General features: G+C 45.9%; 9 protein-coding genes across 9 annotated transcripts; 6 read left to right on the plus strand and 3 right to left on the minus strand.

Annotated features, from left to right (window-relative positions):
- Positions 1-2607: 2607 nt before the first annotated feature.
- On the plus strand, positions 2608-4464 carry FMAN_08992 (uncharacterized protein; the record flags this gene model as incomplete). Its single annotated transcript, XM_041829782.1, has 1 exon — positions 2608-4464. The coding sequence occupies one exon, from the start codon at positions 2608-2610 to the stop codon at positions 4462-4464; it is 1857 nt and encodes a 618-aa protein (XP_041680511.1).
- A 599-nt stretch (positions 4465-5063) lies between these two features.
- On the plus strand, positions 5064-6457 carry FMAN_08993 (uncharacterized protein; the record flags this gene model as incomplete). The annotated part of the gene is made up of 2 exons (XM_041829783.1): positions 5064-6210; positions 6261-6457. The coding sequence occupies 2 exons, from the start codon at positions 5064-5066 to the stop codon at positions 6455-6457; spliced, it is 1344 nt and encodes a 447-aa protein (XP_041680512.1).
- A 571-nt stretch (positions 6458-7028) lies between these two features.
- On the plus strand, positions 7029-9464 carry FMAN_08994 (uncharacterized protein; the record flags this gene model as incomplete). The annotated part of the gene is made up of 1 exon (XM_041829784.1): positions 7029-9464. The coding sequence occupies one exon, from the start codon at positions 7029-7031 to the stop codon at positions 9462-9464; it is 2436 nt and encodes an 811-aa protein (XP_041680513.1).
- A 1243-nt stretch (positions 9465-10707) lies between these two features.
- Positions 10708-11586, plus strand: FMAN_08995 (uncharacterized protein; the record flags this gene model as incomplete). The annotated part of the gene is made up of 2 exons (XM_041829785.1): positions 10708-10840; positions 10895-11586. 2 exons carry the CDS (start codon positions 10708-10710, stop codon positions 11584-11586), a joined length of 825 nt encoding a protein of 274 aa, XP_041680514.1.
- A 325-nt stretch (positions 11587-11911) lies between these two features.
- Positions 11912-13027, minus strand: FMAN_08996 (uncharacterized protein; the record flags this gene model as incomplete). Its single annotated transcript, XM_041829787.1, has 2 exons — positions 11912-12892; positions 12947-13027. 2 exons carry the CDS (start codon positions 13025-13027, stop codon positions 11912-11914), a joined length of 1062 nt encoding a protein of 353 aa, XP_041680515.1.
- Positions 13028-13388: 361 nt separating this feature from the next.
- FMAN_08997 (uncharacterized protein) lies at positions 13389-13697 on the minus strand (the record flags this gene model as incomplete). Its single annotated transcript, XM_041829788.1, has 2 exons — positions 13389-13435; positions 13625-13697. 2 exons carry the CDS (start codon positions 13695-13697, stop codon positions 13389-13391), a joined length of 120 nt encoding a protein of 39 aa, XP_041680516.1.
- A 606-nt stretch (positions 13698-14303) lies between these two features.
- On the plus strand, positions 14304-17221 carry FMAN_08998 (putative 1-phosphatidylinositol 3-kinase; the record flags this gene model as incomplete). Its single annotated transcript, XM_041829789.1, has 4 exons — positions 14304-14380; positions 14443-14529; positions 14586-14687; positions 14737-17221. 4 exons carry the CDS (start codon positions 14304-14306, stop codon positions 17219-17221), a joined length of 2751 nt encoding a protein of 916 aa, XP_041680517.1.
- Positions 17222-17503: 282 nt separating this feature from the next.
- On the minus strand, positions 17504-18816 carry FMAN_08999 (uncharacterized protein; the record flags this gene model as incomplete). The annotated part of the gene is made up of 2 exons (XM_041829790.1): positions 17504-18572; positions 18623-18816. The coding sequence occupies 2 exons, from the start codon at positions 18814-18816 to the stop codon at positions 17504-17506; spliced, it is 1263 nt and encodes a 420-aa protein (XP_041680518.1).
- A 5275-nt stretch (positions 18817-24091) lies between these two features.
- Positions 24092-24796, plus strand: FMAN_09000 (uncharacterized protein; the record flags this gene model as incomplete). Its single annotated transcript, XM_041829791.1, has 1 exon — positions 24092-24796. The coding sequence occupies one exon, from the start codon at positions 24092-24094 to the stop codon at positions 24794-24796; it is 705 nt and encodes a 234-aa protein (XP_041680519.1).
- Between the last annotated feature and the right edge of the window lie 784 nt (positions 24797-25580).

The following is a 25580-nucleotide window of genomic DNA, read 5'->3' on the forward strand; positions in this document are numbered from 1 at the left end:
GCGAGCATTCAGGCACTATAATTTTATCTGTGACGCCAAGACAGTCGACTTGATAGCAAATGTGCGCCAAAGGATCAAGAGCCTCATGGGCCTGGAAATCCAGCGGTCATTTTTCCGTTATCATGCTAGAAGGCGGACAGGCTAGCTGGGCCGCAGTATCAAACTGACGTCGAAACAGAATTCCATCAACCACAGGACGAGAAAATATAAGATTGCGGGCCGCGTCTGACCCTTGGCAATGATGTTTGCAGGGAGCATCTTTGAATACCTTGTTGATTGAGGCTTTTGGTCAGCATTGGCAATCTGTCGAGCTAAGCGAGGAGATGAAGCCTGGAGTTGAGAAGTCTTGGTGAAGGGAGCATGGGAGCTGCCATCGTGGTTGTGGTTCATGGCATGACATATGCCCCTCATGGTTTGCCGTGCAAGCCGTAGGATGTTTCAGTCAGGCCATTTTCATCCACTCTGGGCAGGATTGCGTCAGAGGAACGATGAGACGAGAAACTAGAAACGGATGCGTTTATCCAACATCAAACAGGAAACATTTCATCGTCTAGAAACGTGTCACGGCGGTGCTGAACTTGAGCTTGTGATACGAGAGTGAGCGTTCCTAACCGGATGCCTCTGAGAGAATGAGTCGTTGGCGGCAATGCTGCGGGGCATTGAGTGGCTACGAAGCGCTGTAAGTGCTCAAGTGCCCACATTCTTGCAGCAGGTCTGGCCGTTGACAGCCAGTCTACCAGTCCACCCCTGAAGAGTTGAGCAGAAGACTTGGAGTTTCCCATTCGCCATTCCAAAAGGGGCCCCGGGTGGTCCCCTGAGCAAGGGCCAGCCAGGGCCAGCAAGTGGCTGGTTTCAGAAGCATTGAGTTACCAGGATCTGCCAACAAGCAGCCACTAAATAATGTTCCTCTTCCGCCGGAGGCCTAATTCTGAGATCTGCTAGCGACATCTCTCACCCAATTGGCCATATCTTGCGAAGCCACGCCGTTGCTGGGAGTGCCCCTGCCGTGCTGCAGCTGACGGAGGCTTTTTTAAAAGTCGGGTGCTAAAGTTCCTAGGCACTCGTGTAAGAGACGCTTTAACGCTCGTGGTTCGTTGTGCCATGAATCTTGTAGCTCTTGTATTGTAAGACATGGGAAGGCGTAGTGCAATGCGCGGTCCAACCAGATCGATATGGATTGAATTCTCGGCTTTACGGCTCATAGCTGGAAACAGCACGCCGTGCAGGGGGTCCCAGTTATATCCATCCGCCCAGACTCTGCGGTGCCGAGCCTGGAAGTCTGCTCTTGTCTGTAAGGGGCTCCTTGTGATAGAGACGAACAGGGAGGGGATCCTCTGCCATGCCATGCCCTGCTGTGCCAGTAAAATCTTCCAGCGCCAAGACGTGTAGTACACAGCCTTTTCGGCCAAGTTTGGATGCTGATTGCCCACTAACTTGAACTGGGGGGACCAGTTTACAATACATATTATCACAACCTCCGCTCGGCTGGGCTTCGTATATTGCCTCTTCATTCCTCTTGGTCTTTGCTTCGTGCCGTTTACGGTGGTTTTTTCCCTGTTTTATTTTTATCTTTTTCTTCTTTCGTCCTCTGGGCCATTGAAACATTCTTCGCTGAGGCTGGCCACTCTTTACGTCAATCCGCCTTACAAGACTGCTTTCGTCGCTGCCGGCCACTGTTCACCGGTTCTCGCCCTCGTGTTTGTCTCTGCTTGGGTTTCGGGTCTCAGAACCGGTTGAAACATTGAAAAACAACCGTTTCCCGCTTGGCTTCGATTGTCATTGTTTCCTCTGGTCGATCATTCATTATTTGGGTATTGTCTTGTGTGTTGCGACAAAGCGCCTCAATTCCTGCCTCTACCTTACCTTACCTTACCATTCTTCATACTCGCGCAAGCGCCCAAACGTCAACGTTGATCGTCTTAAACGCCTGCCTTTATCGACTGGCCTGTGTCTCAATTCGCCCTTGCCCTTCCTTTCCTTACTCGCGGCAATTGACATCGAACCGTTCTTTACCGCTGATCCAAATCCGCCCAAAGTTGGAGATCGTCAGCCTGGCCTGCTTTCTTTCCCAACTGCAACTGGGAACATCATCATCACCTTGTTGACGAGGTGAAGACGAATTGGACTTTCTACGTCATCGGGAACTGCCTTGCAGCGACAGTGATCGGTAACCAAGTCTGCCTTGTTCTCCGCGGATTGTTTATTGTTCTTTGCTGCCCCTGCCGCTCTTTGCCTTGGTGCTGCGTTACATTGTGTGTTGAACACACCTTCACCAGCACCAAATCTCCCAAGTCACCACTGAACATCTCGCTCGCCGATCACGATTTATCGACACCAGCGCCAAGTCAATCATTTGTTTACCATCATGTTCTGACACCAAAGAGCGAACACAAGGAGGAACAGCATACACTTACTTTCTTTAAAACCACCACTGACCTCTTGACTCTTATTTGGGGACCCTTTGTTCGTCACACAATTATACTGTCCACCATTCATTCACAGCGAATTGCGAATCCTCCCTCTTCATTCGTCCGAAGACCCCGGATAAAAAGAAACCGACTTTCATTTACTACCGCACTTGCTCCCAGAGAGCAACTACTTAACAAGATGGATTTCACGCGGCGCAGGATCGCCGATATCAGCTCATACATACCAACATCAACCCTCAAATCTCGTGGCGAAGCCGCTCCTGCAGATGCCGAGGCAACTCCAAACTATCACTCAAATCTCGATGGTGTAAACCAACCTATGAATTTACTTTTTAAAGATGCCTTGTGGTGGACCTTGGGTATCATGGCCCTTGTTGTTCTGTCTATCAGAATAATTGAAATTCTGTGGATGAGACTCCGTCAGGTGTCTGCTATGAATGTGTCCGGCCCCAAACAAGCGTACTGGAAGATATCTCAATGGAGCTGGATGCCAAACGTCAAGAAGAACCTCACATACGCTCCTCTATGGAACAAACGTCACAACCGAGAGTTCAAGTTATCCTCTGCTATTAGCATGGGAACGCTTCCTTCGCGACTTCACTTCATCATCCTCTTCATCTACCTGGGCAGCAACTTCGCCTACATGTTCGTCCTCAACTGGCACAATGAGAACAAGCTTGCTTTCTGTGCCGAGTTACGAGGCCGCTCAGGAACCCTGGCCCTTGTCAACATGGTGCCCTTGATCATTTTCGCTGGGCGCAACAACCTCCTCATCGGCCTGCTCAAGATTAGTTTCGACACCTACAATCTTCTACATCGATGGATGGGTCGTATTGTGGTCCTCGAGTCTATCATCCACACTATCGCCTGGCTCATTGTCGCCGTCGACGACTTGGGTTGGGATGGTGTTGGCCATAAACTTTCCCATGGACTTTTTGAAGGCTCAGGAGCCGTTGGCACGGTTGCTATGACCTTCCTCCTTCTGCTTTCCGTTTCGCCTTTGCGTCATGCATTTTACGAGACTTTCCTCAACGTTCATATTGTCCTAGCCTTTGTTGCCTTCGTCGCTACATGGATTCACTGTGCTTCCTCTGCACTTAAAGGTGGCCTACCTCAGCTTCCCTGGATCATGGCTATCATGGCCATTTGGTTCGCCGACCGCCTCGCTCGTATGCTCCGGATTGTATTTGTCAATTGGTCCTCAAAGGGGTGGACTGATGCGGTGTGCGAGGCTATGCCAGGCAACGTCACTCGAGTCACCCTCCACTTACCACGATATGTCGATATTGAGCCTGGCACTCACGCGTATCTGCGCTTTTGGGGTCTTTGTGCCTGGGAGAGCCATCCCTTCTCTATCTGCTGGGTCAATCATGTACGCGATAACAGCTTACCGATTGCGGAAAAGGATCCTCTCCACACAGTCGACAAGTCAACCATGACCACTACAGTCTCTTTCCTGATTGGAGCACAGACAGGTTTCACTAAGAAACTCTTCGACCGTGCCTCCAGATGCCCGCGAGGTCTCCGTATCAAGGCTGCGATGGAAGGCCCCTACGCCGGACACAACAGCCTTGATTCATATGGTCATGCAGTCCTGTTTGCCGGTTCCACCGGAATCACTCACCAAATCTCCTACATCCGCCATCTCCTCGAAGGATACAACCAGGGCACTACTGCTGCTCGACGCATTACACTTGTCTGGATTATCCGCGAATACGAATCTCTCGAGTGGGTGCGGCCCTACATGGATACGATTCTTCGTATTCCAAACCGAAAAGACATCCTCCGCATCCAGATCTTCGTCACCCGTCCTCAGAACCCACGCGATATTGTCAGTGCTAGCGCCACGGTGCGCATGTTCCCAGGACGGCCAAACGTTCCCCTCATTCTGGCCCGAGAGGTGCAAGAGCAGATGGGTGCCATGTGCGTCACAGTATGCGGCCCTGGTGCTCTTGCTGACGATGTTCGGGGTGCTGCCCGAGCAGTGCAGGGCTCGACCGTGGTGGACTTTGTAGAAGAAAGCTTTACGTGGTAAACTGCGACGAGAGTGGTGGAAGTAATCAAGAGGTTTCCGTTCGAACTGTACATACTTATCGCAAGTGGGGGTTATTTCATGGAGGGAGGTTGATATCACGGACAATCATAGCGTAAAAGCCTTTCCATAAAGCGATCGTATCATTAGAGATCTTAAGAGAACTATTACTGGAACGAACCACATTTTTGTTTGTATTAGTGACATGTTTAACTATAATCCAGGACCTGGGAACACCATGTACTTATTACCATACCCGGTCCCTTAATTGATGAGGCTCGGCCAGGCAAACCTAGCACATGTGATTTCCACCCAATTAAGGTTCATTGTCAGATCCAATACCAAAGGAAGGCATGCCCCGTCACTGCCCCGCAAACCTTTTCTCTCAAGGCAGGTGGGACTCAAGGTTAATGGAGTGAAGTACGTACCTGCCTCACGTCGCGTTTTCCATGAAAGACGCGATTGTCACAGCTACTCCGTACAGCTTTCGACTTTACCTAAGAAAGCGCTAAGACAGTACAGGTCCTCAACGGATACAAGGGCATAACTAGATCGGATTCTAAACTAATGCCTACATTTGAACGACTCATCGTATCGCACCAATGCCTACTCAAACACATGATTCCCCGTCGCATTCGCGATCACCATCGCCGCCCTCAAGAGCCACACCAGCGCATCGGAATTTAGCGGTCAGAGAACGGGATTCAGGTCGCTCCGCATCTGGAGCCAAGAGGAAGAGAGCGGACACAAGAAACGGAGAACCCGCGAGCCATCGAAGACGGACCGTTGAACCTCCAGCGAGCAGCGAAGACGAGGAGGAAGATGAAGATGTTTACGATCCTGACCAGCCACTGGAGGAGCGCCGCAGAGTCCAGCAGGGCTTCAGAGATTTACTTCGCGATGTGACGGAGAACACTGAGGAATACCTACAAGGGGACTCGCGAGGGCTCCATGAGGCCATTCTCCGCGCCGATGAACTATCGAAGAAAGTGCGACAGACTACAGAAGCAACAATTGACTCGCGGCTACTCGTTAGCACTACCGACTTATCTTACCGAAAGACTTTGAGACTCACACAAGGCAGCCTCTCTCAAGGCATCGATGTTGATGAGTTTGTTTCAAAATGCATCACATATATGAGACATGGTCGAGGAATTATGGACGATAATGCACCAGAGCTCTCGAGCACCCAACGTCAAAGAAGAAGGACCACAAGAGGGGATGAAGATGGCGAGGAAGACATCGGGGATGAGGGTGATATGATGAACTGGCCGCATCTTGGCCGGTTTGCAAGTTTACCGTACATCAGGCGTCCCGCCCTCCCCGGGTTACTCCTTGGGCCTCTATCGGTCGAGAAGAAGGCTCGCAAGATCACAAAGCGAAGTGCCCCCTTCAGGCCTAACAACCTGACGGAGACGCGTCCTGAAGTGCTCAATGTCGAGGATCTGGCCAAGAGGGAGAACGATCTCACCGCGATTTGCGGCAAGATTCTCCATCAATTACAAACTCTCCAGGCGAACATTCAAGGAACTGTGGCGGACCTGATTGATGAGAATATGGACGATGACGAACAGAACAGGATTATGCATCAACACGGCCTTCGGAGCACCGGTGGCATTGACTTGATGCGGTTCGTTGTGAATCCCAAATCATTCGGCCAAACCATCGAGAACATGTTCTACGTCAGTTTCCTTGTCAGAGACGGCAGAGTAAAGATCGATTTTGATGACTTCGATTTACCAGCGCTTGGTTAGTTAATCATGGCCAGGAGGACTGAAACTCGCTAACTCGATGTTTAGAAATCACAGAGAGAGATGCCGAGGTAGAGGAAGAAGAGCCGACACGACACGGTGCAGCGAAACACCAAGCAATCCTTTCCATGGACATGGAGATCTGGCAGGACATCATTGACACTTTCGATCTCAAAGAGCCCATGATTGCTCACAGAAAGGAGGTGACGACTTCGGGACCTGGTGCGCGGGGTTGGTATAGCTGAGTGGGAAAGGGGAAGCATGGACAGACATGCCGACCTTTCAAATCCATCATTCATTGCCTCGAAACACACGGGATAACCTTGATCGCATGTGAGATACCTACCAGGCAGTGGTTCGAAGATGGCCAACATGGTGTTGTGCACAGGCCCTTAGCAAACAAATTGTTTCCTTTGTTCTTGCTCTTCCCTGACCTCTGTTGTCGGGGCAGTAATGAAGAATTGCTCGATTGGCGGCGATGAGCCTTTGTGTAAGACTGTCTGTCCACGGCAAAAGGTGTGCGCCTCGTTTTATTTTTGACACATTGCAAACATTGTCAAAGAGAAGCGTCCGATCCAAAGAGTCTGAATAGACAAAGGCATCCATGCACCTGCAAGCCGCTTGTTTAATCCCTTCATAACTCCTCCCAGTCCTCCTGTCCCTTGATCGAGTACCAGCGACTGTTTCAATAATCCTCTTCACATTGTTGCAGGGCAAAACCGGTGCCTTTGTCACATTAACCCGGAAATCGTTCAGCAACTTTGTCACACATCCATATTCTCAAATCGACCTTTGTTAAATACCCAGTCAGTCAAGATGTCAGTTATTCATCCCTTCGTCGAATTCGAAAAGGACCTCGATGTTCGAATAGCCGAAACAGGCGCGAAATGGAATTATAAGAAGGACAGCCTCGTGTCAAGTCTAGACGAATTTTACGAAAAGGAATGTCTCAAAGAGCCTTCCAAATTTCCAAAGATTGCCCTCAAAGTCATGCAAGCCTTTAAAAAGACAGCCCATAGTTCGCTTGAAGACCTACTCAAATGGGTTTATGCCACACAACGAAGTCAGGACGATGAGTCCAAGCGCCAGCTCAAAGACCTGGTTGATAGTATGGAGTATCATTTTCAAAAGTACACGTTACGAATCGATACAGAACAACGTCAAGCACGACAGCGGTTGCTCGAGACGGCGAGGAGCAGCCCCTCTAATCCTGCTTCAAACCCTGAGCAGAAGCCAGAAAAGCCCATACCGAAACGTCGAAATTCCGCGTTAAACCGCGTTGGCAGTGCTGGGAAGGCTTTCGAGCGTGCCAAAGTTACTGAGAGGATCATACCCAATTGGCAGCCAAGATCCTCTCGCCATTCTCGTCGGAGACAGAATGCTATGCGCATGGAAAGGACCTTAAATGGCCCAAACGTGAACCCAGCTATTTCAAGGAAGAGGTTGCCGTACAACCGCCCGCAAACTTATGGTAATCCGAAAGGACCGACTCGTCGTATCTCTATGACGGCCCCTAGATCGCCCACAGCGACCCGGCCCAGAAAGCGGTACGCAACAAGATCTCTATGGCAGGAGCTGGATGCTTCCGAGTTGCAAAGTGATGAGCCTGACGATGTTCCTGACAAGATACACGCAAAACCTTCTTTTAAGCAGGAGCCTGTCGCTGCTCAGGATTATAGGCTTCCTCGAATAAGCGAGAAACTCCTTATAGACGACGCACTCACTCTTGGGCAACAACTCAATGAAGAGTTCAGTACCACATCCTCTTTGGTTGATGTTGAAGAAGACTCGGATGGTGGGGATATTAAAGTCGAGCAAATGGCCGAGGAGGGAGATGGGCAACAGAAGAGGGATCTTGAAGAGAAGCCTCAATCTGGGCCTGATGGCACCATTATGCTTTCACCCTACATGGCAATGCGGCTCTGGAAAACCCTCCTGCGTAACAACGAGCGCGTCGATTTTGCAATAGCAAGATGCGAAAACCTGGAAAAGCACGACATCAATGCGAGTTCCGTGAATGAATTCATTGGTACCTGGGTACCGGCAATAAAGGATCACCATCATAAATTCAGCTTCATCAAGAGTTTCTTTGCTGATATCGCTCGCCATGTGCTCGAAGTCGATCTCCCTCCTAACGCTGCGCGGAAATGGGAAGCCCCTAGCTCTAGCCCCACGCTGGGACACTCAGAAACCTTTGCGGGCACGTTAGGCTCTCAGTGTTTGTCAACTGCTCCTTCCAGCGGATCTCGCGATAGCTTCGTTAGCAGTAACGATGACCATAGCGGTGAAAATGCAGAGATGAACGCAAGTAGTGAAACGAAGCATCCTGTTATTCCAGACAGCAAGCCAGCGGCAAGCTTCAGACCTGGAATTTCTCGAGAGTTCAGTGTTCGGCAGCAAAAGATCAAGAAAAACAGAGAGTCCGTGACCCGAGGTCCTTACCTGAGCCCTCCTTCGTCCGCTGGAACGCAGTATAGCACGACGCCGCAAAGCAGCCCGAGAGACGGAGACTCACCCAACAAGTGGCAGAGTAGTCCGAAAGAGGAGAAAACTCCACAGAAAGACAGTGATGGTGAGAAGGAGGCTGTCTCTGAAGATAAGAAAGGAGAAGGCCCCGCTGGAGACATGTCGGGTAACGGCACCGGTGAATCCTCTGACATATCTGAAGCATCTCAAGAGGCGAACACGCCAGCGCCAGGGAACAGTGATACAGGCGATGATCCGAATCCAGATCCTACTAAAGGGGCTACCGCTGATATTGCCCTTTCACATTCATCAACAAAGGCTTCTGGTATCTTCCAATCCTTGAAAATGGGGCTTAGGGACTTGATGTTGTTGGCGAAGCTATTGATACGCAATCAGGTCTCGGCTTGGTGCATTGCCATCGAGTTTGTCTGTCAACTTATGTCCTGGTCTTTTCAGCGTTTCATCAGGTGTAGGAATGTGGACAATGACGGTAAAGTGCTGACATTCCCCAACCCAGTTCCGTATGTGGAGTTTTGTCTTGTTTTCAACCATGTTTTCTTCCTGTTTGTTGTTGGTTTATTCCTGTTTGTTCTTGGTTGGTGGTTAGAGGTATGCCAGGAAAGACGCCTGTGGAATATGGCCAACGGCCAGACGAGGGATCATATGTTGACGTACATGGCGATACAGCTGCCATGGGTATCAACTTTACTCTCTTATTATACAAGCTCTTTAGGGTATATCTTTGGGCTTCCGGGGCATTGCTATCCTGGATGTTTGCCGGTCTAGGTGTTGTGCAGCTTCTGACTTCACCTGTAACTCCATTATGGGCGTCTTTTCACAGATGTCGTTGGAAGTGCAATCTTGGCAACCAAGACATACAAACTGACAGGTGGCTGATGGAAAGGATAGTGGGTGGGGATTCTGGATCTTTTAGTTTGTTTTTATTTGTTAATTGTCGCTTCGAAGATATACCAGTAGTGGTGTTGGGTTAAGGATTCTTGGACCCAACGTTCTCTTGGTCTGGAGATTAGTTGAGTTGAAGCTGCCTACAATATCATATTCAGTGTTGAGTTATGTTATGCAGTCGAGGACCAAATATCCGAAACCAACGAGCTTCCATATAATTCAGCTCAAATCGTTCATTTGACCAGAAAGTTATACGCGTACCGAAGAGCCCTGGTTGAGCCGAGGTTGAACTCTTATATCGGGCTCTCGGGGCGAAGTAACGTGCCGGATGGATCAAGCTACCACTGAAATGATATTTGGAATCAATGAATTGTGTGTGAGCTGCCAGTAACTTTGACAGTATCGATCCTATTTGCCAGGGATGTACATGGTAGATAAGGGAACTAAAATGGTCACCTCAGTACCTAAGTTGCTTGTGCTGCATCCCAGCCTAAAAGTGCAGTGCGGCGTATTGCCTAGGTACAGGTAGTCTACGGTATTTCAAATACCTACACTACAGCACCCAAGCACTAAGACCACTCGGGCACCTCACATCCATGGATGTCGGTTGCTCCGTTGTATCCACTATTGACGCTTGAATTAGCAGCCCCGATTTCCAGGGTCTCGCGCCAAGTCAGCCAGAGTCGGCCGATTGATTGTCAATATGGATCGGAATGTTGATGTCATTGAAGAAATGCAAAGACTAATTCCATTCTCAACTGGAATATTACCAATTCAAGTTCAAGCTCCACCTCGACATTGGATGACAATTATTTATTTATTTATTGAATGATTAATTCATTAATTAATTGCCTTGCTCGTAATGATACGTCCAACGTCTCGAATTCAATACTTAAACATCAACGCATCCAGATCATTCCGGCACCAACAACGACTCCTTCTATTTTCACGTGCGTTTAATAATAAACAGACTCCAACACACGACTTCAACGTCATACATCTTCAACCTCGTATTGCGACATCATCAATCAACAGACCCAAACTCACAACCTCTCTCACTCTACCAGCACAGAATCACAACCTCAGCACGCAGTCAGAAACCTCCAACTCCAACTCAACAGAAATGTCGTCCAAACTCATCCCTTCAGACCCTGATCATGTCATGGTCATTCGCAATGTCACCCCCAACATTGCCACTTTCTCAGTCCCCTTTTCACGATTTGGAAAGGTCAAGATCGGTGGCCGAGGCACTCTAGGTATGCTCTCCTACTCATGACAAGTAACTTGAGCGCCATACTGACCTCCAATAGTTAAGCTCACCTCTGGAGGCCTTGCCATCTTCTCACCAGTCGCACTCACCAAAGCCACCCAAGCCAAAGTCATGGAGATGGGAGGCGATGTCCGCTATATCGTTGCTCTGGACTATGAGCACCATATATTCCTGTCGGAGTGGAAGAAGGCATACCCGTCAGCCAAGATCATAGGCCCGGAGGGTCTACCAGAAAAGCGAGCCAAGCAGACCGACGATCCCAAGATCAACGACGATGAGTTTGCTGTTGTTTTCAAGAAGGAAAACAAGCGGGAAATCAAGATCGACCCCGACTTCGATGCCGATTTTGACTATGAATACGTCGACGGCCACGCCAACCTTGAGATTGTCTTCTTCTACAAGCCTGAGCAAGTCCTGATCCAGGCTGATCTTCTCTTTAACCTACCCCCCACCGAGCAGTACAGTAAAGTGCCCGAATCAGAACTGCCCGCAGATGGAGCTGTTGGCAAGCTCTTTGCCTGTGTTCAGAACCCCCGTGGCGATACCAAGTGGTTACAGAGATTCAACTGGTATCTCCTCGCCAAGAACCGTGAAAGTTTCAACGACAGCATGGCGCAGATCGCCAAGTGGGACTTTCATACCATGATTCCTTGCCATGGAGATGTTTTGGAGGGAGATGGAAAGGAAGTGTTTATGAAGGTGTTTGACTGGCATCTCCAGGGACACAAATAGACGTAAAGGATGACGAGATGACGGTGACGAGATGACGGTGACGAGATGACGGTGACGAGATGACGGTGACGACGATGATGATGTTATTGTACGAGCAGAGCATAGAAGAGGAGTCGGGAGTGATGTACAAATATCTGTAGTAATTTGTAATAATACTGTCTGTACATATGCCCGAGAAATTCTTTAATAAACCGACCAGTCCGATAGTCTTCCAAGAATGCAACGCTATACAGTTTCAGGATTTTGATACCACTATGTCTTGACTGGCCTTAAGACAGCATAATGGTTTGAAATTTCAGAAATTGACTAAACATTGGGTATAATACTATTTTGATGCCGAAACGCCAGTATTGCAACAATCATCCATGCATTTACTCTTGCCCTTATCCAGTGTACGCCTCTTGACGCCTTCGCTTCTATGCGCCGCGATCCCATTGGACATGAACTCTCGGTTGCGTGACGACTCTGCAGCAGAAACAGTCGACTGCTTCCTCACTCTTTCTAAATGTGTAGTCTCAGGGGTAGCTGACGGCTGTATCGATTGTTTTCTTGACGGAGGCTCGGGCTCCATCTCTACAAATCCAAAGACAGGATGTTCGACATTGATCAATTCACCTCCTTTGTGAACGTAGTCGCTGAGTTTCCCGAGTATAACAAACTCAACCTTGAGTTTTACCGAGTAGGCCACTGCCTTGATGCCCTGTTGCCACAGGAAATTATTGGTAAAGCTAACGGCGAGGAGCGTGACATCGACTATAACGATTCCCACGTTGATAGCAAACAGGTGCCAGATTATCCGAGGAGTCTGTTTTTCAGCCTGTTTTCTCTTGATGATCTCCATCGTCTTCCAAATGTAAAGACCTGAAAGGAAGAAATCTTGAGCACAGAAGAATGCCAGCTGAATCTTTTGGACCTTGATGAACGCACCGTTGCGGTCGAGTTTTTGCTGCGTGCTGATAGCAAACAAGAGAACAGTAACCGCGCTGTGCCATATAATAGCATTAAGGATAACCATCCATTTCGTAACCTTCAAAATGGTGATATTTTTGACGAGCAAGTTGAGTCGAGAATATAGAACAAGAGCTTGGCCAGTAGTCAGGAGTATCCAGCCAATGTCGTTTATGAGCATATTTGCAACGTCCCCTACAACATCGAAATAGCAAACCAGCCAGCCACTCGCATACGGCAGCACACCCACGGAAGCCACAGCAAGGCTCCATGAGAAGAGGTCGTTATGCCGCCTGGATGATGTCGAGATGAGGAGAAGCAGCTCGATGCCATTGTACAGCGAAATAGTGGCGCAGGTCTATAAGGCGTGTTAAATGGAGTACTTGGGTATCGAATTCGACAGGGGCCGTACTATGACTATCATGGCCTCTGGGGTATATCTCCCCGAAGACGTAAACTTGGAGGCGGCATCGGTGCGTCTCGAAAGAGACATGTTGGCCTTCTTTGGGCGGGCCGAGGTCGTGGCATGGGTTGGAGCAGCAGAGAGCAATGCTCTAGAGAGAGAGACAGCATTGGGTCCGAGAGTTGAAGGTTGTTGAGATTACCATAGGCATAGCACCTAGGTAGTTATGACGCTGATGCCTCAAAAGGCCGCACGTGATAGGTCCTCTTGGACCTATGTACAGAGGCTCAGATGCTGGGGCTTGCTAGGCCAGGGATACGAAATGCCTAGAGTTTTGGTGTATGTCTCTGAGGGATATCCATTGATTGATGGGGATGATGGTGTGGCTTCTAGGTTCGGGCTATGCGCTTTGAAGATTGGGATGCGCCTAGCTATGCAATATCCATGTCCGCTATGAGACAGGACCGCGGATCGGGATATAAGTGCCGTGGAGGGCAGCTACATACCTAATTTACGAAGTACATAGTATGATATGAACCAATGCCTGGGACTGGTCAATTTATTTAGTCGGCAGACGGGAAGTATAAGAAAGTCTGGGGTCATTAGGCATCGAGAATTGCCCTGTCATGTCTACTTGACTACTCCGGGCCTTCATAAGAGTACCTTATCCAGGGGCACGGCACTTACAAAGAAGCTCGACTAGCAATGCTACGTAGCATCTTGGTTGATATTCGGGAAATGAATCTTGACACATGCCCATGTTTGGTTGATGAAGATACGAGAACGGGGTATATCCCATCAATAGTCACCACGGACTGGGAAGTGAGCAGCCAAATGAAAAGCAAAAAAGTGTCAATCCTCAGTCCGGTAGTAGAGGTTCCGATGATGCGGTAACGGCGGCTGATCAAGGAGCTAGCCACAAGAGGGAATTCATAGACAAGCAAATAAAGGGCTTGGTCAGTGGCTCAGCGAATGATTGATTTTGAAAGTACGTGAATAGAAAAGGAACATTCCCTCTTTCGATTGCTCATCGAGGAGGTCAATGAATCTTGGCTCTGAACAGCCAGAGTGATATCTGTGGAGTGCATTTATATGGATGGAAGCTGAGGTAGACTCACTATGTAAGGTAGGTATGACGGGGCCATGTGATCTTCTCCACCATGATCAAGCTGATGAGCTAGGTAGGTACCATGAACGTCACTCTAGGTTCCTTATCTTATCGCAACTCAACACCAGCCACTACCACTACCAATCTGCCTAAGGTATATTCACAACGCAACTCAGAACCTCCAACACTAAGAATAGCTCTCATTCTCTGCGCGCATTTCTACTTCTCTTCTATTTACACAGCATGACATAGCCTATCATGTCTGAGTACGGGCGCATGGACCCGTTCTCCTTTGCGGCTTCCAAGGACGTCCTTCATCCAGTGACCATTCGCATGTAATGCCCCTCCAACCGCCCCCCCCCCCCATCATGGGAATACTGAAGCTGACCTTTGGCAGTATGAATCTTGAGGGCGACGAACCTCCCTTCAAGCACTCCACTCTTCTCGAGCGCCCCGACCTGCGCCACGTTGGGTCCAACCTGAGGTCCGCGACATTGCTCACTGCCCTGACTTTTGCGACAAGCTAACAAGAGCTGTTAGCCCATGCTCTGACCTTTATGTCACAGTGCAGATTTGGGCTGGATCGAAACCCTTGACTGTCCCTGTTCAGACCGCTTATAAACCTTTTCGATCCGAGCGAAAGTACGAAAATCCCCGAATGTGATGGCGTACGACGTATTAACCAAGTTAGATGGAATGAGTGGCTACAGTTGCCTATTACATACGACTCCTTACCAGCGAACTCATGCTTGGCTATAACAGTATGGGATCTATCACCGACTGGCGGTAAAGGGGCCATTGGCCATGCCATTCCGTTTGGCGGCACGACACTGCCCATGTTTGATGAGGACAATCAAGTACAGAAGGGAAGGCAAAAGTGTCTGGTTCACCGATACAAGAATGCAGACGGCACCGACAACTCAACAACGCCCGCGTTGGTTTCGACAAAGAAGAAAACAACGCGAAAAGGGGAAGTCCCTCCACTAGATAAAGACGCAGAAGAGTTGGAACGGATGGAGACCTTATTCAAGAAACACGAGATGGGCGAGATCCCTCGGGTTGACTGGCTGGATCAGATGGTCTTTCGAAGCTTTGAGAAACGAGGCTTGCAAGCAGCCAAATCGTCAATGAAGATGCTCCAGAGACAACGAGCTATCAACGGTGAGAACGGTCCGGACAATCAAGATGGCGAAAACAAGGATGGACGCCCTGGACAGTCGACGTTCTTACTTAACGTGGAGTTGCCACGTTTCGATTTCCCTGTTGTCTTCGCTGACCACGAATACGATCCGCCCCCGATTTCAGCTTTCCAGAATCTCTCGGTTTCGCAGGCAAGCCTCGCAAACCGTCAGCCGGAGGTTCATTACGGCCCAGGCATCAATGCCGTGGGCGAGGGCTCTTCAGCGCCTGGGAGACGGCTTATCAAAGTCTATGACCCTGAAGTTGGACATAGAGACAACCCCGCAGAGGCCAAGCATCGAAGACTGTTCAGAAGCTCATACAGGCACGGTATCATTGATAAGAACTTGAAGCCGAATGCCAAGGTTCGAGATGAGCTCAATCTCATAATGTCGTATTCTCCAACCCATATTCTCACCCCAGAGGAGGCAGATCTTGTATGGAAATTCCGTTACCACCTGACACGAGACAAGAGAGCGTTGACAAAGTTTGTCAAATCTGTCAACTGGAGAGATCACGGCGAGGCAAGACAAGCTATTCAAGTTCTCGGGCGCTGGACTGCAATCGATGTTGACGATGCGCTGGAGCTCCTCGGACCATCCTTCGACAACTCTGCTGTACGTTCGTACGCTGTAGACAGATTACGAAAAGCCGACGACAAGGAACTTCTGCTTTATCTTCTTCAACTTGTCCAAGCGCTCAAGTATGAGCACATATCAGCAGATTCAGAAGAGGAAAGCAGTCAAGATTCATCTCTGGCCCGTTTCCTGATCCAGCGTGCGGCTGCCAACTTTTTGCTCGGCAACTATTTTCACTGGTATCTTATGGTTGAGTGTGACGATGCCAGCCCTGAGCAAGGTATTGATAACCGCAACATCTACCGCAAGGTCGCATACGACTTCATGGCCGAGCTTGTCAAACAGCCAGATGGCCAGGAAACGCGCAAGACTCTGTTGCGCCAAGCAGAGTTAGTCGCTATTCTGTCAAGAATTGCTCAAGAGGTCAAGACCTCGAATGAATCCATTCCGAAGAAGGTCGACCGAGTTAAGCACTTTCTGGCTGATCCCAAGAACGAGTTGTTATCATTCGACCCGCCCTTACCTATGCCGCTTGACCCTTCAGTACTGATTACGGGCATCATACCAGACCAAACAGTTGTGTTCAAGTCTTCACTAAATCCCTTCAAATGCACCTTCAAGACAACAAACGGGACCTCCTATGCCATTATATTCAAGCTGGGCGATGATCTTAGACAAGATCAGCTTGTTATCCAGATCATCACTCTTATGGATCAACTGCTGCAGAAAGAGAACCTTGACCTCAAGCTGTCGCCCTACAAGATCCTGGCGACAAGTACTTCTGCTGGCGCTTCGCAGTTTGTACAATCCCAAAGCTTGTCAAGTATTGCTAACAAGTTCAAAAACAACCCAGCTTTGGCCTACCTCAAGATTAACAATCCGGATGACAATCAACCTCTTGGCGTCCGACAAGAAACGCTGGACACGTACGTAAGATCCTGCGCAGGGTACTGTGTCATCACTTATATCCTAGGCGTTGGCGATCGTCACCTGGAGAACTTACTTCTTGCACCTGACGGCCACTTCTTTCATGCCGACTTCGGCTACATTCTTGGCAGAGATCCCAAACCTTTCGCGCCTCTGATGAAGCTGTCCAAGGAGATGGTGGATTGCATGGGTGGCGTGAATTCGGAGCATTACAAGCAGTTCAAGCAGTACTGCTTTCTTGCGTTTACGGCACTACGCAAGAACTCAAATCTCATTCTCAATCTCTTTAGTCTCATGGTCGATGCCAACATCCCTGATATCCGACTCGAGCCTGATAAGGCAGTGCTCAAGGTCCGAGACCGTTTCCACTTGGAGTTGAGTGAAGAAGAGGCATTGAGTCACTTTGACCGGATCATCGAGGAGGCCCAAACATCTTACGCCCCCGTTGTCATTGACAAGCTGCATGAGTGGGCACAGGCTTTCAGGGCATAGAATGATTGGTAATGACACGGGTAACAGGAGTTGGGGCGTTCATATAATATATATTAGCTTTTGCTAGGCAGTAAACCATATCTTGATATTTGACATGTTATTATTTGCATTTGTCATTCCTTTCGTTGAGGACCTGTGTCTGTATATCCTTCGGCCCAATGGTTTAAGGAGGGGCTACCTATCACACTTTGCAGTGGGCCTGGTTTACCTTTTCATAATGGAATAGCCAGCCCAGCCAATCACGGTGTACGTTATACTCTTATTCGCGTATTTCTATCCCGCCTATGTCTCACCAAATGTGAAGATACCCTTGCCCTTACGGAATCCTTCAAGGCCCTGCTGTACGGCATTGCGCAGAGTCTCCTCCTCTGTCTCCCAGTCCCATTTGACCTCCTCGATAGGGACGTCGCGGAACTGGCCAGATCGAATGAGCTGAAGAATATCGTTGATGGCATGTCTCCTGCCGGTAGGATCCTCCTCATTGAGCCTGCTAAGCCAGAAACCAAGAAAACGGACATCCTTGAAGATAAGGAGAGCGAGGGGTAGTGAGACTGGCTGTTTGGCCATGCCGCCATAAGAGACCATGGTAGCGCCTTTGCCGAGCGATCGAGCGATTGTAGTTGCTGACTTGCCACCAACACAGTTGAGACCTAGACCGATCTCCTCACGACCCTTGCGGGTGATTTCTGCTAGTTGATCCTTCCACTGGGCAGCTAGAAACTGGGTTTCGGTGACGACGACATCTGCGCCGAGGTCTTGGAGCTCTTTCTTCAAAGCGTTAGTCGCTCTGGGTGTTTCGCGATCGCGAATAACGTTGATGCTCCTCAAGCCCCAGAGCTTTCCAAACTGGATGGCAGCTCGTCCAACACCAGAGTTGGCACCATTCTGAATGAACCACTGGCCACTGCCAACCTCAAGGGGGCGCATTCCCATACCAGCTTGAAGACCAGCACTGGGTCCATAATGCCGCAGGATGCGGTAGGCGGTGCATGGGTTGACGCTCACGGTTGCGACTTGGGTAGGAGTCAAGCCCTCCTTATCGATCTTGATGAACTTATCGGCTTCAGCAATCGCATGTGTTCTCCAAGTACCGAACTGGCCGATGGCGGGTATGACCCAGTCGCCTTTCTGTAGCGAGGAGGAGGGTGAGCCTGTGGAAACGACCTCGAAAACACCTTCGTTACCGGGAATAGCGGAAGGTTCAGCGGTACCAATTAAGTTGGTGAAGGGAGGCATGGAGCCATAAACTCCCTGGACTGTGTTGACATCGGCGGGGTTGATGGGAGCGGCGAGAGTTCGGACGAGGACCGAATCCGAGGGAATAGAAGGGGAGACAGAGTGACTGTGAAGCCTACAGACAGTTGTTAGTCTTGATGGCGGTGAGATATATCATACACATACTTGAGAACTTTGGTTGGGTCTCCGGGCTTTGAGAAGACGAGAGCTTTAGCCTGTGTGTAGCCATAAGGACCCGACTTATATCGTGCGGCGATCATGGGAAGTCGGGTCATATGTTGAGCACTGAGCTTAGCCGAGGGCCTTGCAAGTCCTGAGGAGGCGAGTGGCCTGAGGCGCAGACACTGCGAGCTAGCCATTGCGATGAAGGTCTGCAACCGATTGTCGAACTGAAACAAGAAGATTGATTAGCTTTGCTCAATTGAGGTTGATGATTGATTCAAGCTCGACGAAACAAGTCCAGCCGAGCTCGGGTCAAAACGATTAGTTAAAGCTCTATGACGTGAAATATTGACAAGCCAATCAGATTATGCGATTAAATGGGACCGCATCCCCAGCCAGAGAAACAGAAATTCTAGACCTTATGAAGATTCTGGAGGGTCCAAGTCCAAATTGATTAGATTAATGAGTGCGGGTGGGATGGATGATGGATCCATTCCCGCGTTTGTGGAACGCGGGGGGCCTTCCTAGATCGGGAGATGTCGACGAGACGGGTAACACAAGAGATAAGATTGGGAATAGCGTCAGAGTTTCTACAGCTTGAATAGGGAACGAGAATTGTCTGACTGCGCTAGCTTGGACACTCCGTAAAGAGTGAGGAACTTGACGATACTTCCCCTATCATGACTCGCAATGGCGAGAAACAGCCCAAAGGGTTCGGAGCCTTTTTTTTTCATACTGCAAATGCTGGAGGTTGGTCCCATGACTTGGTACCTTGGAAGAAAAACTTGGGTTGTTTCTCCTATGCACGATAAAGGGAGGATAGTCATACATAGTCCGATCTTGAATCGCTCTAACAGAAAAGAGGAAAAAATAGGCAAGACAATCGTGCCGTGAGTGAAACATGTTTTAGTCTTTTGGGCGGGTTCCTGGTCTCCCGTGGAAACGCAATCCAGTCCAACTAAGAATTTCTCTCCGCTGGTCGAGTCGTCGTGTTAAAACTGCGCCTTGAGTGCCAAGGTACTTGTGAGGATAGATATAAGCTATCTAAAAGAGTAATCTCGGCAACAGGGCAGCTTGTGAATATGGTCAATATATTATGGCTAACGTTCCTAATAATTTAAGTTATTTAACTTAATTTAAGTCTAACCTCTTAACTTATAAGTTAGGAAAAATTGCTATAACTTAAGGCTATAAAGGTCTTAACTTATAAGTCTATAAGTTTATATAATAATATTAATAATATATAAATACCTTTTATTTTTATTAATTTTAAGGCCCTTTTTATAATAAAAATAGTATATTTAAAATAGAATTTTTAGTAATAAAAAATATAGCTAGAATAACCTTAAGTAAACCCTTTACTTTCCTATATTAATCTCTTATAATATACCTTAAGAGCTAGCTTTCTTTAATTATTATTAAATTACCTTTTTAATCTCTATTTTAATTATTTTTTTTTTATAATATTATAGTAATATTAATATTACTATTATTAATATCTTTTTTAGTATTATTAAAAATATTAATAGCTAAATTTTTATTATTTTAAAAGACCTCTTTAATTACCTAATAGCTTAAAGTAATTTTCCTGCCTATAAAAAGGCATTACCTTTAGCTATTAGACCTTTTAATATTTTACTATAATTAATACCTCTTTATATTAAAAAAATAGATATATAAGGTTATACCTTACTGTAATTAAATCCTTAATTATAATTATACCTTTATATTAACTGCCTTTTATTATTACTACCTTATTAATATAGCCTTTTAGCTTTATAAAATATATAATAGTAAGGATAACTTTATAGATAGATTATATAACTTCTTATAGGCTTCTTTATTATATAATAAATACTTAAAACTAGCCTATAAAATCCTTAAAGCTATAACTAGTTTTAAAGCATTAATATTATTATTATTATAGCCTTTATTATAATTATCTATAATATAGGCCTTTTAAAATATCCCCTTTATACCTTTAATTGCCTTATCTATTAAAAGCTTTTATAATAATCTTTTTAATTAAATTATTACTATAATTATTTCCCTTAATATTATTATATATATCTATTTCTATAGCCTTTTATTAATACTACTTAAAATTATTAAAATAGCCCTTTTAAAAAGTAAGATTATAATTTAAAATTAGCTCTTTATATAATATAATAAAAAAAGAGCCCTTATTATAGAAGAGCTTCTTATAGCCTTATTTCTTATTAGCTTATCCTTTAACTTATAGACCTCCCTAAATAGCTATACTATTTTAAAAGTACTTATCTATTATATTATAATAGTAGGATTTTTAACCTATAAGGTTATTACTTTCTATAAACTTAAAAAAGCCTATTTTAATAAGAATTAGGCTATTATTATTAATAAAGTATATAAAACCTTTAATCTCTTTTTATATAAGTTTAGCTTCTTTACCTTTAATAATATTAAATTAAATACTATATACCTTATAGCCTTTTTTTATAGGCAATTAAGTTACTTTTTATTATACCTAATTAATAAATAAATATAAATTTATTAACTTTAGTATTAAAGTTATATTATTAATCTTATAGTTAAAGCTTTACTTTTTACCTTTTAGCTTTTTACTTAATTTATCTTTAATTATATAAATAGCTATAAAGAGTTATAATATACTTTAAAGGTAATTAAAAAGCTATATAATATTATTTAATTTATATAAAAAATACTATAATGCTATAAGCTTTAGTTATAATATATATATAAAGCCTATAAAAAGGGAGATATTATAAGCTTTAAAGATATATTTATTTATATTTGATTATAGCTTAATTAATAAATAAAATAAAATTTAATATCTATTATAATTAATTATACCCTTTATTTATAGACTATTATTAATTAATTTTATATCTATAATTTAAATAACCTTAAGCCTTTAAAGAGGATTTTTAAGAGTAATATCTTATACCTTAATAATTAGGCTTATTTATATTAAATTATAGGTATTTTATATCTCTTTAAAAAAAAAGACTAAAAAGCTTAAAGGCTATAAAAAAGCTATAATCTTATTTATTATATATAGCTATAAAAAGCTATATTAATACCTTTATAATTATTATAGCAGTCTCTTTATAGCTATAGCTTTATTAAGCTCTTTAAATCTTTTTTTATTAAATTCTTTACCTTTTTATATTTTTATAATAAATTAAGCCTTATTTCTATAAGCAATAAATAGTTAGGCTTATAAGGCTATTATTAATACTATAAATAAGCTATATATCTATAAAAAGAAAATTACTTTATTATTAATTTATTAGGCAGTAATAATCCTTTATTTTAATATATAGCTAAAATTCCTTACTTACCTAATTTATAATAAAATTAAAGTTAAAGCTATTTATATATACTTTAAAGCCTTTTATATTAAAAATTAAAAGGTTAAAGACCTTTAATCTCTTTAATTATTTACTATATAAAATACAGTCTTTAAGCTTAATAAAGTTAATAGTATTTTTACTGCCTTTTATATAAAATAAAAAAGGTTATATAAAATGCCTATTATTAAGCTATTTTAGTATTTAATAGAGAAAGTTAAGTAAATTAGCTATAAATTAATTAAATAGTAAAGGCAATATAAATATACCTATTTTATATTATTAAAAATAGCTTATAATATCTTATATATATTTATTAAATTAATTAAAGTAAAGAGGTTATTTAATTAGGCTAAAATAATATTATTAAATTAATATTATAGATTTAAGTTAAAGGTAATAAAAGTAATACTTTACTTAAAAAGCTAGTTATAAAAAATAAATAAGGCTATTCTCTATAGTTATTATATTAAAATCTTATAAGTTAGTTAATTTAATTTAAGCCTAACCTTTAAAATATGCCTTAATTTAAGCCACCTCCCCCCCTCTTAACTTAATCCCCTAAAAAAGCCGGCTTGAATTAAGTTATTGGGAACGTTGGTTATGGCACTGTTGACAGATAACAGCTCGTAACTACCTACCTACCTATCCGCCGTAGGTTAGTAAGTACTGTACCTCGATTATCGACATGGAGCCGTTGATATAGGCCCGGTTGAAACATGTTGGTGCCAACGTTTCTTCTCTCCGTCGAATGGGTGGTTCATCGAGTCTCGACACACGTCTGTGGCGTTAGAAAAAGGGTGTTTTCTCGGGGTTTTAAGGGAGAAAAGAGAAGGGAGCGACTGTGAATATGATGAATTGACTTTGGAACCATGTATGATCAACTCAATGATCAATCGGTGCTTTCTTTTTTGAGTTTCCAATGCATCAACGGTATAGCAGAGTTGATTCAACCTTTTTGCTTCGGAATCGTTCACCATTTGGTGTCATTTTCGTCAATAGTCTCGGTCTGTCCCGTAGTCTTGAGTGATTGCATGATGGCTTCCAAGATTCAAGGTCAGTACTTTGGGGGTACCTCCAAGCCTCGACAGCCACACGCTGCGAGAGGGACCGCTATCCCCCAAATCGATTAGACCAATCATCATTTCTGGTAACGCAGTGTACTAGGCAGTACTTTGCGTGCCGAAAGACGCCCAACTCGCGTGGCTCCAGCAGGGTCCAGGGAACAGCGGGCTCGCTGCAGTCTGGGTCTCTCAGGGGCAAGGTCTGAAAAGGAAACACTTTTGTGTGGCACTCGAACCGTAAAGTACTCCCAAAGTAGCTTTATTAGGTTCGCTACCAGCCACGACATTCTCCACTTACATCAGGAAGGTCGTACTGCACCTCTCATGGCTCTCTCTCCTCCAGCCTAAGACCCGGTCTTGCACCAATTCTTCTCCTCTGAACACATCCTCCTCTCTCTCTCCTCTCTCCTCTCTCCTCTCCATTCGATTTCTCCTCTCTTCTATCCTACAACATCTACTGCCTCATAATATCTCTCTCTACATCAACTACCCATCGCCTCAATTGCACTGCTCCCCACGTCTGGGATCATCGTCCTTGTTACCAAAAGCACGCCACGCCGCGTGTTGGATCCCTGCAACTTGCAGTCAACCACAAGCCACCAGACCCTTGCTCCAATTTTCCACCTCTACTCCGTACCTGACCTTACCTTACTGTATGCTACGCTACAGCACTGTGCTGTCTGCGACGCTGCGTCTGTACCTTGCCTCGTTATTCTGCGGTACCTCTTCATCCTGGTCAGGCCAAAACCGTTAACTAGAACTCTCCTTTCTCTTCGCCCTGTTCTTGCGGGGAGTTTGAGACTCAGCTTCGTCATCTAAACCCGCTTGTTGGATCCCAGTCATCAATTGCAGCTTCATTGAGAGTTTTGATTGCCATTCCAATTCTCTTCTTGAGCTCCTAGGCCCTCGCTTCGCCTAAGGTATCCTGCTTTTGCTAAATACCCCTTTCCGAATTCGGGCCCTCGCCATCGAATCGACCTGCCTTCTTCCATTCTCCGTCCGATCCGCCTCGTCTCGTATCGTGCACGAATCACCAATTTACCTATTTTCCAATTATGTCGTCTCTTTTTGGCAAGAGCGGCGGAGGTTCGCGATTCCAGCTGCCCGCTCTCAACCTCAATTTTGGTAGTATCACAGACGGCACCAATATTCCACCGCCTCCGGAATCACCTGTTCAGAAGGTCCCAACTCCTCCACAGACACCGCCACCCGCCAAAGACGTCAAGGACGAATCCAAGAAGGAACCGGGACAGGACACATACAGCAGTGTCACCGAGGACGCCAACAAGAACACACCTCAGCCAAGCATTACTGCTTCTTCTAATGGTAATCTCGCTGGAACCAAGCGCTACGCCGACGAGGATGCTCCTTTGAGCCCAGCTGCTTCAAGCCGCCAAGGCAGCATCCGTCGCCTATTCAGTAGAACCATGTTGAATAACACTTATGCAGAGGGCCAGATATCATCGAACGGAAGTGTCCCAGCCGCCGGCGCCGGTGGCCTTGCCCGGCCGAGCAGCCAGGGTGGCGCAAGCTACCTCGACGAGCGCAAGTCTAGGAGAACCAGCGGCTGGTTCAGACGCATGAGGACCGGAGAGACGATCCCCAACAAACGAGCCAGTACCATATTTATGGAGGAAGGTCCTCGTGCACCGACACCTAAGAAACGATCCGGCCCGCCGCCTCCCATGATACCCGAATTGACCGATCTCGAAAAGGACAATGGAAGCTTAGGTTCTGATCTTTTCAAGAACATCAAGTAGACCGACGTTTCATGCGACACCCAGAGCCAAATTCGCCTGCCATGCTCGACTCGCCAATAATGGCTGGACAGCCACCCCGTTTTTCCTTTTCAACTATTTACATATTCAAAGACCGGAAATTGAGGCAAGACAACACATTACACCTATTTTTTATTATTATCGATCGAGCCAGAAGTAGCAGCAGCAGCAGCAGCATCACATCATGGGCCGGTCCAACCACTTCTGAAAACGCGTTTCTTCTATCGTGACCGTTTTCTACGCGGCCAGAAGGATGTTCTCAGCCCATGTCTTTGGTTGGGGGGAAAGGGTGTCTGCAGTGGAGCAGGGGGGGATGGGGGGAGAAGGAATCAAGAGCAGTGCAGTATGGTCAAGGCAGCTCATCAAGATACCCAACTCGTTTCGCGAGCTCACTTATCCGGTGTGCGAATTATGGATTTGTTTTCTTCTTGTTTGGCATTGCTTCAGTTGTCTATGCTATGCGCTATGATACTACAATGCAGTGTATCATGGTCATCTTACGGGTTTCATGTCACTATTTGTCATTTATTACTTGCCACCATCACCTGAACGGCCCCTGCTACTACTGTGCGGAGAATCATCTCAGATTATTATTTCTTTGTGAGAGTTACAAGGCTATTCTTTTCAATATTTCTTGGGGGGTGACAGAAAGGAGCACGCTGCGGGTGCCCTTTTGGACTTTACACATCTATTTCTAAAGAGGAATTTGTACAGATAGGTGATTCTGTCTTGAGAGAAAACAAGGAGAGCCTTTGGAGACAACATG

Source organism: Fusarium mangiferae, assembly GCF_900044065.1.
Source record: "Fusarium mangiferae strain MRC7560 genome assembly, contig: FMAN_scaffold004, whole genome shotgun sequence".
Classification (NCBI taxonomy): Eukaryota; Fungi; Ascomycota; class Sordariomycetes; order Hypocreales; family Nectriaceae; genus Fusarium; species Fusarium mangiferae.